Source organism: Cyprinodon tularosa, unplaced genomic scaffold (genome assembly GCF_016077235.1).
Source record: "Cyprinodon tularosa strain WSP-4 unplaced genomic scaffold, ASM1607723v1 ctg473, whole genome shotgun sequence".
NCBI lineage: Eukaryota > Metazoa > Chordata > Actinopteri > Cyprinodontiformes > Cyprinodontidae > Cyprinodon > Cyprinodon tularosa.
In genome coordinates this window covers 375,814-388,463 of record NW_024039200.1, presented here as the reverse complement: position 1 = coordinate 388,463, position 12,650 = coordinate 375,814, and the positions used below count along the sequence as shown (strand labels likewise).

Genomic DNA, 12,650 nt, shown 5'->3' with positions numbered 1-12,650 from the left:
GACTTTAACATATTTGGCATTTTTATCTCGGTTTTAATTCTTCAGATGTATTTTTTTTCTTGTTCCTGTGACTCAACCCTCTTTGACCTTAAGCCATTTTTTTATCCTTACTAGTTAAGATAAAGTACAATTTTTAATCCTACTTGTGTTCTCGCTGATTAGAAAATAAATTACTAACTGGTAGTATCTCAAATGCTAAGCTCTTTTACTTGTAATAATATATATGCTTGAAAGGGGACAATTGAAAGGTCTATATGAATAAACTTTGAGCACTTACTATGAAAACATTGGGACAGGTGAACTTGTTTGATGTGAGTCCCATTTCGACAAGACGATACCTCCATCTGACACTGGTTCTGGTAGAGCTGCCCATCTGATCCACAAACAGGCTCCCCATCATAGCCACAGTCCCTGTAACACGTGCATCGTTCCATTTGCTCCTCCTCCACGCAGCCCAACACATTGTTGCACTGGTTTGCCTGCACAAAACCTATAAGACATGGTTCTCAATAGGTGACTTATTGAGAACTGATTTTTGTGGAGACCATAGTATATTTGTGACGTTTCCTACCTGTCCAATGATTTGTTGAACTCTCCACTTCATTACAGGTGGGTCCATCACACAGCTCCCGTGCAAGTGGACTGCTCTCACTAACATTGTAGAACCTGGTGGCCTCAAAAGCTGCAGGACAAGCACAAAGCATCCCCACATATGCTGCTTGTGAAAACTTCTAATTGCAGAACATATTTCATTTTTCTTAGCGCAGAGTAAAAAATAACTTAAGCCAATAGTTTACGCTGCATAGAGAAAATCGGAAGCATACCTGGTTCATAGTAGTCATAGATCTTGACCGGAACAGGCGCCATCTTGCCTACGATGTATTCTCTGATAGCTTGGAAGGCCACACATGTCATACACTGACTGGAAATCTATGACAAAAAGTGGCTCAAGTACATATGAGCACAGCTGTAAAAAAACCTCTGGAATCTCACAATACAAAATGTTAATCAAACATCTGAACCATCTACAACCTTGATTTTACAAACCTCATCAAAGTAGAATAAGACTTTCCTGCCGTTCACCTCGTATCTCTTCAGCCCAACTCTTTTATCCATCATCAGCTATGGAGAGACAGGAAATAAGGTCAAACATGTGGGGCTCCTATGCATTTCTGAGTGAAAAACCCTGGTCATTTTGGCATAAAGTGTATCTATATAAACTATTTGTGAACTGAAGGATAATTGTAATGTACTTTTTTTTATAGAATACCTTCAAATAAGGTAAATATAACGCACATTTGTAACATTTTGCTCAATTGTAACTTACAGGGGGAAGAATCTGACTATTCTCTCCACAATCTCTAAACCTTTTCCATACTGTCTTTATTGCAATCTACCCCATTATTGTGTTCATGTGATCACATTTTTTGGATTATGAGCTCATCTGGTGAAAAACTTATAGACCGTGTTTGTAAAAAGGAGTGCTACTCTAGGTCATTCATCCCAGCTGCCATCAGACTTTACAATGTGGCACTATAACTGCAATAACTTGTGCAATAGCTAATGTGCAATAACTATTAAATACCCTATGCAATAGGGTATTTAAGTGCAATGACTATATATATAAATACATATTTACATAAACACCAATTTAACACCCTGTGCAATAACCCTTTGTAATAATCCTGTTAAATAAGAGACTTCAACTGTTATGTGTATATATATATATATATATATATATATATATATATATATATATATATATATATATATATATATATATATATATATATATATATATATATATATATATATATATATATATATATATATATATATGTGGATGCACTGTTTAACTGTATATACTATATATACCCTGTGCACCTTTTCCTCCTTTTGTTACCGTCTTTTTGACTATTGAGCTGATGCAAAGAGTAAATTTCTCCACTGTGAGATCAATAAAATCAATCAGTCAATCAATCAATTATCCTTTTTCTGTCAAAGCTCAACAGATTTTTATTTAAGGTCTTCAAATACTTGAAAGAGCACCGTCATGCTATATTCTGAGTTTTATCAAGCTCTTCAAAAGTGAGACAGGCTATAGCATCATGGAGCTGCCATCATTTATAATAATAATAAGGTATAATTTTGTCATATTCATGCTTTGTCATAGAGCATTCTGTTAAGATGCTGATAGAGTTGTGCATATGTTACATGTTTGGCTCCCCTGCAGTTTTTAAATCAAAGTGTTAAGACATAAAAACTTTCAAAAATGTATTATTATAAATAAGGGGATATTTATAATTATAAATGAAGTGATCAGCACCACAGTGAACTGGACAGCTCCATCTCACCCTAACTCTTGTGCTTCTTCTCACAAAGAAGTAAATGTATTTTGATTCAATATATTTTATATTAATTCAATTTTTTTTATATTATTCAATATATATTATATTAACAACCAAACCTTTCAGAACTTCCTTTTGCATCTGCATATCAAATAAACATGTAATCAAGAAGCGCCTATTCTGTAAAATCCTGCAACTGTACAGAAAAGCACTTTAACTTCTGTACCTCTCAAGGTCAACACGTTTCATCATTACATCACCTTTTTGTTGGAGTCATGATCTGCAGTTTCTAGGTGGGAAACAACAAAAAAGCGACTGCAGGCACTCTGCTTAGAAAATGACAGCTAAATGAAAAGAGGAATGAGAACACTAATGTGAATCTGTAGGAAAATAAAACCCCCATAGGCTGAATTCCCCCCCCCAAGGGAACTTTCAATACGTCAATGGCTTCAGTCTTGGGGCAGTAGGGGGTTTATGAGGTGCTCACCTGGAGCTGGCGCCACAGAGACACTCATACGTTGACACACCAAGGCTCAATTAGTCTCTAAAAAGCATTGTTTTTCTATACAGTAATGCACGCTGCTCATGAAATTCCTCTGCACAAACAGCTACCCCCACAGCGTCCTCAGAGCAGCTATCGCAGCTCATTATATTGGGGTGACAGGGGCTCTCTCTAGTTACCGGACTAATCATTTATGTCCTCAGCATCTATGAAAGCAACAGGAGGAGGCCAAACTGAAGCCACGGTTGCCACTGTAAACTTGAGGAATGTGAACGGTAGTCAGGCAGGCAGCAGTAAAAACCCAAGGGAAGCCAGCAGGGGGTTAAACTCAAGCTTGTTAGGCACCACATCTCAGGTCAGCCTCCAGTGACATACTGACAGCGGACTATGTGTGTGTGTATGTGCAAATGTTTTACATTGCTCCAAGTAGCCACAGAGGTGGCTCTGTAGTAATAGAAGCCTGCAGACTGAGGCCCTGTTACAGCCCAGTAATGAGGGACATGCTTTTGATGGGTGACTGGGGAGCTGACCTGGATTCAGCCCCAAAAGTTACTTCATGCTAACCGCCACCTTTATAATTACGGACATTCCTCAATATACCAATGCAACCAATGTCTAATAATGCTTTATTTTACTCCTTCCACATCTCATAAAAACATATTTTAAAAAGTTACTGCTTCCAGCTAGATTTTGATTTGATTTCCTTTCTTCACAATAAAATCACCATGCGATTCATATGCTGAATGTATGTGCAGTGTATATGCATATAAATATATATATATATATATATATATAAGATGTGAATGTGTGGCACAGTGATTACATACTCTCTCCAGGCTTTCGAAATCTGCTCTGAAGCCAGAAATCATGGGAACCTCTATGACTGCCATGTTGGATGAACCTGAATGGAGCCACCTAGACGAAAAGGTTGGAAAAAAACAATCAACAAAATATATGTTTTTATTTTATATTTATCTAGATCTTTAAACAGGAGTACCATGAATCTCTACCTAGCGCACACTTCTAAAGAGATGTGGAAGTTTAGCTTGTCCTGGTGGGCTGCTGGGTCATCATCTTCAATGGGAGCTCTGCGCCTCCGACTGAGCTCAGAGCGGTTGTCGACTCGGCTCCGGGAACGTGACGCAGAGTGCTTGGAAGTAGAAGATGCGGAGGAGGGCTGTAGGCGTCGCTCCTGTAGCGGTTCTCTCAGATCCACCTTGAGTTGGAAAGCTGGCTTTGCTATTGGATCAGGAACATTATAGGACACATCGATCTACAGAAATGAAAGAAAGAAGACAAAAAAAACACTCAGTAGTCGGGGTTTCAAGCTATTACTCATATGCTTCAAACAAATTACATCTTTTAAGTAAGCATCTCTTTTTTAAATGATTCCTTTAGTGCATTGCTTAAGTATTCACTTACCTGAAACGTTTTCACAGTATGTTACGTTAAAACCACAAATATTTATGTTCAAGAATTTTTTGAGAAAACTAAAATGCATGATCTTTAACTGAATTTAGCTCTTTAAATTTTTTTAACTTCTTTAAATTCCATTTTTAGCTGCAATTGTTTTGGGTATCTCTATATCAGCTTTATGCCATCTATATTTTGAAATGTGTCCCTACTGTTGTATGTAAATTTGGTCCACTCAGTAAGTTTGGATGGAGTTTTTGTCTGCATAAGCCTCAAGTCTTTGTCCAATTTATTCAATTCAATTCAGTTTATTTATATAGCGCCAATTCACGACACATATCATCTCAAGGGGCTTTATAGAGACAATTCCACCAGATCATACAGTCAAACTGATTGAAAGTTTTCTATCTATCTATCGACTCATTGACTTAAAGGCAATCCCTCACAACCAACACACTTATAGCGACAGTGGAGAGGAAAAACTCCCCCTAACAAGATCTACGAGCTTGTCCTCCAGGCTCGTCCTATACTTACCTCTGTAGTAGAGAATAATCCTACAGCATGACTTTCCCAAAAAGCTTAGCTCTGTCTCATTTGATCAGAGCACCTTCATACGTGTTTGCAGTATCTCATAAATTCCTTGTAGTAAACAACACTTTTAATGTTTTTCTTTTCACTCTGGGTTCCTTCTTGGATGGCATGCAACAATGAATCTGATTTGGCAGATTATCTGACAAAAAACGGGACCTATGATGTCTGTGGGAATACAAAGACATAAAAGAAAATGAGACCTCAGAGACCACTTGCCTTTCTTCACAGCAGCAACACTATCTCGCAAATCTGTGTGTCCAGCGATGGACCCTTTGGTTGCAGCCTATTTATTTTGGCGAAGTGAGATCGGAGCATATAGAGTTGTTACACAAGATGTGTATTTTGGAGGAAACTGTACTGTTGATGAAATTCCCCCATCTAATCTAATACCCAAGCTGCTCTAGAGTTACCCCTAATGTAAGAGATCAATTTTGGAATATGATCCAATTAAAAAATTTGGTCCGCAACAATAAGAACGCAATGAAGTGAAGGAGGTGGTGTTGACTGCTGACGATTCTTTGAGACAGCATCAGATGGACAGATAAGAGTTGGGGGATATTCAGTCAAACCTCAGCAGCCTCAATTTCATGAGTTGTTAATATAATCTCACTAATTAGAGTTCAGGTTATTCAGGGCTATCTCTATAGTTTAACTGCTATAGGCTTAGACTGCTGGAGGACATAGGGACCTGTTTTTTACCATTCTGCTTCATTGTATCTCTATTCTCCCACTCAGCAGAATTTGTTAGTTTAAACTCTAACGTTATGCTCTCTCTGCTTTTTTCTCATAGTAGCTTCATCTGGTCTGTTCCTGTTTGGCTGACACCATCAAAGAGAGAAACATCAGCTGTGCTGCTGCAATCAACACCCTTGTTTTTAGATGTTGGAGATTGGCCTGTTTTTCAGTGTAGTCCTGTTTCGCTGACTGTGACTGTCTGGATGTGCCCTCTTCATTGTCTGACATGGGAGCTGGCTCGACTGCCTGGCTGTGTGTGTTTCCTGGACAGGGCTGGGTGCCTTAGATAACTGCCTCTCTGCTTATGTCTCCTTGAACCCCAGTCGGCCTCGGCAGATGGCCGCTTACACTGAGCCTGGTTCTGCTGAAGGTTTCTTTGTGTTAAAAGGGAGTTTTTCCACTCCACTGTCACTACAAGCATGCTTATTGTGAGGGATTGCCTTTGAGTCAATGAGTCGATGCAATAAACTTAGATAGAAAACTTTTAATCAGTTTGACTGTATGGTTTGGTGAACTGTAAAGTGCCTTGATATGACATGTGTTGGGAATTGGCGATAAATTATAACTGTATTGAATTTCATCCTCTTAGATGGGAGCTGATTAGGAGCTTGTCTGCTATGTTGTGTGTTTCCTGGACGGGGCCACCTTTGGAGCTGGTTGACAGTTGCCTTTTGTATCTCTGCTTCTGTCTCCTTGAACTGCAGTCGGCCTTAGCAGATTGCCGCTCACAATGAGCCTGGTTCTGCTGGAGGTTTCTTTCTGTTATAAATGAGTTATTTGCTCCCCACTGTCGCTACAAGCATGCTTGGTGTGTGGGATTGCTTTCGAGTCTTAGATAAAAACTTAGAACCAATCTGACTGTGTGATCTGGCTGAATTGTCTCTCTAAAGTGCCTTGAGATGACAAGTGTTGTGAAATGGCGCTATATAAATAAACTGAATGAACTTAATATGGAAAACAATGATGAAGAAAATTAACACTTAACACAATATAAAATATATTGCTCGTTGCTTTAAAATACTAATGAATTATTAACCTCATACTGTCTATAATCTATTAACTAAAGTAGATACAAATTAGAAACTAACCATTTCTTAGGACTAGAAACATACATTGGGTGGGAGTACTATCTTAGAGTAGAGACAACTCAGCTTTTTAATACATTTGAATCTTAAATGTATTTTCATCCAAGATAAATCAAGTTTAGTTCAAAGAAATTTTCACAAAGTATTAAATGGTAATCCCAACTGTCTGCCTATAAACACATACACAGACAGGGACGCTTTGATTGCCCAGCTCTTGTATCTAATTATGGCCCAGGTGCTGCTTGCCTGAGGGGCTGTCAAAGAGGAGTGTTGAAGCATTAAAAAGCAGGGATCTGTAAAACTTGCGTCTGTGAAAACAGTGAAGTAAAATAAGTCTGTGATATTTATTTTATCCTGTAAAACCATCACTGAAATTGACTGAACCAGCTGAACTCTATGAGTTACATTTATATGAATACATATAACCAGGCAAGCTATTTCATTTCTGGATGATTATTTAAACACTCATGATATAAAAAAAAAAAACTGTTAAAACCCCACGTCTGAAAATATAATCTGTAAATCAAATTACCCAAAAAACAAAAAAGAATGAAATTTTTTATATACGATACTCAGGCAGCATTCAACACACCTTTTTATTGGAAATCATTGTAAGACAAAGCATTAGATTTTCATTTAAGGTAGTTTTCCAAGACTACAAACAGGCAGTAACACAAGTTTGAGAGCATCTAATACCTGCATGAGACAGCAGCCTTCACCTTTAGCGCTGACAAAAAGGCCTGTGGGGATACTTGGTATCTACAAGGGGGGAAAAAAGGAGGAGAAACAAAGAGAATCAGAGGGGGCAGGGAGAGGTGACTGAGTCATTTATCAAGTGAGTGAATGCTGTAGGCCCTTGTACTGCTGCTGTGGCTCCCTGGCTACTTACCAACAGCCCTAAATTGCCCCTAATTAAGTTGACACCCCTAATCATAGCAGTAACAAACATGCCTGGTAGGACTTGCTTGCATTCTCACCTGAAAGGAGATCTAGCAAAGGGGAGATAAGCCCCTCACTGTCAAGTTTGTTTAATGTGTGGGTAAACAGGTCAGTAAAACACATTTTCTTAATCATAATACAAGGTGTGTTTGAGAAATCCAGCTTGGTTTGACTTGGCTCCAAGTAAAAAGGTCTTGGCTGCAGTATGCAGAGATTACAGTTCAGAGGAATTTCACTCTGATACATAGCAGCTCATTAATCACCGAATAAGTGCATATATAAATTGGAGCTTAACTGGATAAAATGTCCAATCCATCTTGGTTATGACATCTGGAACTAATAAGTAAATGTGATGAACTGATATTAAGAATCGGAATGCCAAACTGGTGTTTCCATTACATCGGTACGGAAGAAGACCGAGCAGCCTTGAAGTAGCAAAACAAGCAATCAAACAGTAGAGGATTTGTTCTAATCCGCAGTCACCTTGGCCCTCTGAAGGAGTTTCTTGTTGTCTCGGTTGAGCTCAAAGGCCTCCTGGAAGTCGAGGTTGGTGGAGGCAAGAGAGATGGTGAGGTTTACCCCTCCTACGTATGAAAGGATGGCGTACTCCGACAGGGCGTGCAGAGCCACGCATGTATCCTAAACAGGAGGGTCAAATGAGACGGTGGAGTTTTAAGATCTGATTTTGAAGGCTTTGCATTTAAAAAAAAGTATTTCTTCTTTATTCTTTTGTTCTTTTTTGTCACTTAAATGTTTCAGGTGTTTTTTTTATACCAAACTCAGATTACCTAAGTAAATACAAATAAGCGTTTCCAAATCATACATTAAACCACTATTTTCTAACTCTTTATTCTTGCAGGTTAGTTAGGTGTTGATGCCTATTGTATCTTAAGCAACCATTGGAGAGGCAGAGACAGGTTGCCAGTCTATGACAGGACAACTCAAAGAACAGACAGTAATACAGTAATACCTAAGGCCAAATAATAGAGAACATTTACCTAAGGGTCATGGTTTTGGACTGTTAGAGGAAGCCAGAGAACCTGGAGGGATTCTAAAAAATGCATGGGAAGAATATTCAAGCTACCAACAGGTAAGAATTTGTGTGCAGTAGCACTATAAACTGCTGACAACAATGTAACCCTTGGTTTTTAAATGAAAAAAACGTTTCTCCTATGAACTATATTTTCTTGTTCATGATCTAAAAATAAGAAAAAGATGTGGATGAATGTTATCCATGAAAGCATCCAAGGTAATATTTGTTTGATCAAAAAATACTTTATCAATGAAAGAGGGAAATTAGATGTAGTGTTAGTTTTTTGTGTTTTTTTTAAGGGATGTATATGTTGATAGCTGATGGCAGGAAGGATTTTCTGTAGAGGTCTGTCTGTTACAGCGGGTCTGAAGAAGCCTCTGACTGAAGAAAGTGTTGTTGTTAAAAACTTTTCTGAAGAGGATCCACAGCATTGTCCATAATGTTCTTCATTTAGTTAACAGACTAGGACCTAAGCTTCCTCAAAGACATATAACCACAACTCGCAAAAAGCAAAACAAAAAAAAGGTTAGCTCCCCAAACCATTAAGGATCTCTCCGGATCTTGGGAATATATTCCGTTTGAATATTGCTAAATATGAATCAGTAAAAATAAATCCATGTTTTTTTAGAAGATGTGTGTCCTATTATATATGGGGAAAATGTTTTAGCGCTTCAGAAAAAGAAGCCAACATGGGCTAGGTCTGCTTTATTGCTTTAGTTTATTTGATGAAACCCTGAATCCAGCTCTCTACAGTTTGTGGCCTTGAGCTCAGGTATATTTGAGTTCTCAAGCAGGGAGAGGATCCAAAACATACCTGAAAGTTCCCTCCTATTTCAGATTATGTTTCATCTAAGGAGTGGGGTTATTTTTGTATCCACAAAGGGCCATTGTTTTGAATAGCTCATTTTTGTCTTTCTATCTATAATTACTGGAATACAGCTACCTGAAAGTCTGACAAAAAAGCCAAAAGGAAGAAATCTGAGAATAATTAATTACTTCTTGACAGCACTGTACAGTAGCACACTTAAAAGTAACAAAAATGTGGCATGTAACCATTACAGAAAAGTCAGTAAAATCATGCATTTCTTTTCTTACATTCTACAATTACACTCAACATGTTGTTATTCACTTATACGAGTCCTCCTAAATACAATACTCTCAATCCTGGTAAAATTTTCAGGAGGAATAATTACCTTGTAATGGTAAATGCCCGATTTCAATACGATATAAAATCTATAAAACTACAATACAACAAAATACTCAAGAAATAACTTTAAAAAATTACTTGTGTGGAAGAGAAACCACCCAAAGCATTTCTTTGCTGGGAGAGCCATTTGACAATAGGCAGCGCAGAAGCAACATCACCCATGATGGTGTAGGTCAGAAGGCCATAGGCTGTCATCTCCACCTCTGCTGACACAACTGGGAGCAACAGACTACATTTAGAGACAATTCTCTGGGTTGTTATATTTGCAGGAATTAAAATTATAGGTTTGTCCAATTTAAAAATATTTCTTTCATAGAAAATAAAACTATTGTAGATTCCGATAGCACTTGTTTCTCAGATATTTTCCAACTGGCACCTGAGTGAGAGAAACCATCGCTGAAGCCCATGAAAGTATCTTCATCGGTCACAGTGCTGCCAGTAAGGCTCCAGTGGGTGAGCCCATCTGCAACAATAAAGGTGCTGAAGTGAAAAAGGTTGTTTTAACAGTCACATCTATATCCATGTCTAAATTTAAAGGTGCCTTAATAAGAACACCTTACTTTCTCGTTTAATACAACTCTTGTTTCTGATGTTAATAATGCATTTTTTTTTTTTTCACTACACAATTGCATTTATAGGAAGGAATCTTTCTTTTTTCTTTGAAGTGGCATTTAATTGATAACATTGACACAGTGAGAATATTACAAGAGATTCACTTTTTTTTTTTCTCCAAACACACTAACTAGTTCGTACACATGTGGTCCAGGGTAATGAGCTTTAACGAGTGAAAGAGGTAGCAGTACCTTTAGTGATGGCCATGTGGTTGAGGCGACGCAGAGCCAGCGGAGCATAAAGGCTGCGGAGCAAAGACAGGGCATATGCAGACAGAGCTGTGGTGTAAGGGTCATTGGCAGAATAAGTGTTGCTTTCGAGGAAATCCTTGGCTCTAGCCACTGCGACCTTCTCTTCCTGTACACAATAGTGGAGTCAAAAAGAAAAAAAAATGTGGTGTTGTTTCAGGAAACAATGCCACTGACAATTTTTGAGCTAATTATTAGGTGTTATCTGTTTCCCATTTTAATATTTTTGCAGTTGCGATGTTTACTGGCCGCCCCAGTAAAGTGGAATATTATCAGCCTTGAAAAAAAGTAATCTTTTATTATCTTCCATTGAAAAATGAAACTTTTAATTGCTCTTTATTCTTTTGAAAACATATAAAATTGAATGAATTTTATTATTAACTTTTATTTTTCACAACAGGCATACCTCATGCAAATACATTTTTTCCAGTAAGGTGAATTTTATACTTCTGTTGGTTCTACCTTAAAGTCTGTTCCTTACGATGGCCTCAGTGATGCTTACTAGAGTAAACCTCCACCTCATGTCATGATGGGTTGATAGATAATTAGTTGGAACTTAACTGAGCCATTATTCTGGTTTGATCATAACCTAAGCCTGGGGTTATTTCACTTCTTCCTATCTTGTCTGAAAAGCACACCATGCTTCAACTCTGTGCACTACTGCTGCTCTGAAATAAGTCGTGTCCCCTTGCTGGAGCCCTGTTTGAGGCGGTACGTGTAATTTTTTGTGTAATGAATGAGGCAGGCCGACTGACAACCTTGTCAGGGAGCCCTTGCTGGCTGGAAGCCCCAGGTGGTTGCCTACTGTGCTTAAATGGTAAGTCTGCCCTTGAAGTCTCATAAACAACAAGTTGGCATGTACCGTTTGGTGTTTGGTTGAGAGACTTAGTGACGCCAAGCTGTAATGATGTAAAAGCCTGAAGATGTTTTGTTTCATTCTCTTATATATTTTTCCGTATCATATTCAGCATCTTCTCATCTTCAGTTTTTCCCGGGAAAACTGTGACTCATTGATTCCTATTTAGAGCTAATGGTAATCGTGCATGAATTCAATACTTGTTTTAATTTAATAAGATTCTTCATTTTTAGCTGCAACTGTAGACCTCAGTGCATAAATGTCATAATAGTTTAAGCAGTTTCTTTTCTGTTTTGTGTTTATTTTGTGAACATACCCTCACCACAATGTGTGCCACCACATACAATGGCGCAACATCTTTATTTTTTCAGTCCAAACTCTGTAGTTGCATAAACAATATTTTATTCCTTAAAAGATAAGTCTACGCTCTTCCATGCAGATGTGATCTTCCGTCTCATCGATTATAGTCTTCGACAGCCATCTTGCTTTAATTGCCACCTTTGCCTTTTAATGAATGGAAATTGGAAAGGAGATCAAGGTTTAGCTTTGAACTGAGAAGTACCTTTTCTTCTTTTTTTGTCAGTTGTAAAAGAGCAAATTCTAAGAAGAATCCCTCTGGGGATAGACAGCAGCGTGAACGGGGAAGACAGATGGATGGAACATTTCCAAGGAGATGAAATACCAAATAAAATTTAACTATTTAAAAAATCTGGTGGAGAAACAAAAAGCTTTTATGAGCCAGGAATACATACTCTGAATGCCCAGTTTCTTTTATTGAAAAAAAAAAAAACTGTTTAAGATGGTAAATGTCTAGTGAAGCGTGGAAGGAAGAGAGAGAGTAGCAGAAGAGGTGTGTTTCATGAGGCCAAAAACTGTCTCTACATGTCAGCCTGAATGTTTTGAAGTAGGTACATTAAGAGTGCTGGGGCATAACAAATTTGAGTGGGCCGACTGCCAGCACATCCATCTTCACAATTTTTTGGAATGCAGCAATACGTTCATACATGAAACAGTCCGATTGGATGGGACACACTTCTCTGAGAGGGACAGAAATTACCTTGTTTGTTAATTTATATGATAA

At 38.0% G+C, this 12,650-nt stretch overlaps 1 protein-coding gene across 1 annotated transcript in view; it reads right to left on the bottom strand.

Annotated features, from left to right (window-relative positions):
• The window catches only part of cpamd8 (C3 and PZP like alpha-2-macroglobulin domain containing 8), a 57,572-nt gene that overhangs the window by 6,266 nt on the left and 38,656 nt on the right, over positions 1 to 12,650 (bottom strand). The window contains exons 31-41 of the mRNA XM_038301729.1: positions 10,657 to 10,822; positions 10,230 to 10,316; positions 9,932 to 10,068; positions 8,097 to 8,252; positions 7,371 to 7,433; positions 3,861 to 4,123; positions 3,678 to 3,765; positions 1,048 to 1,122; positions 825 to 930; positions 572 to 682; positions 278 to 490 (exon numbers count right to left, since the gene is read on the bottom strand). Coding sequence (XP_038157657.1) covers positions 278 to 490; positions 572 to 682; positions 825 to 930; positions 1,048 to 1,122; positions 3,678 to 3,765; positions 3,861 to 4,123; positions 7,371 to 7,433; positions 8,097 to 8,252; positions 9,932 to 10,068; positions 10,230 to 10,316; positions 10,657 to 10,822 — 1,465 coding nt within the window. The remainder of the gene's footprint in view (positions 1 to 277; positions 491 to 571; positions 683 to 824; positions 931 to 1,047; positions 1,123 to 3,677; positions 3,766 to 3,860; positions 4,124 to 7,370; positions 7,434 to 8,096; positions 8,253 to 9,931; positions 10,069 to 10,229; positions 10,317 to 10,656; positions 10,823 to 12,650) is intronic.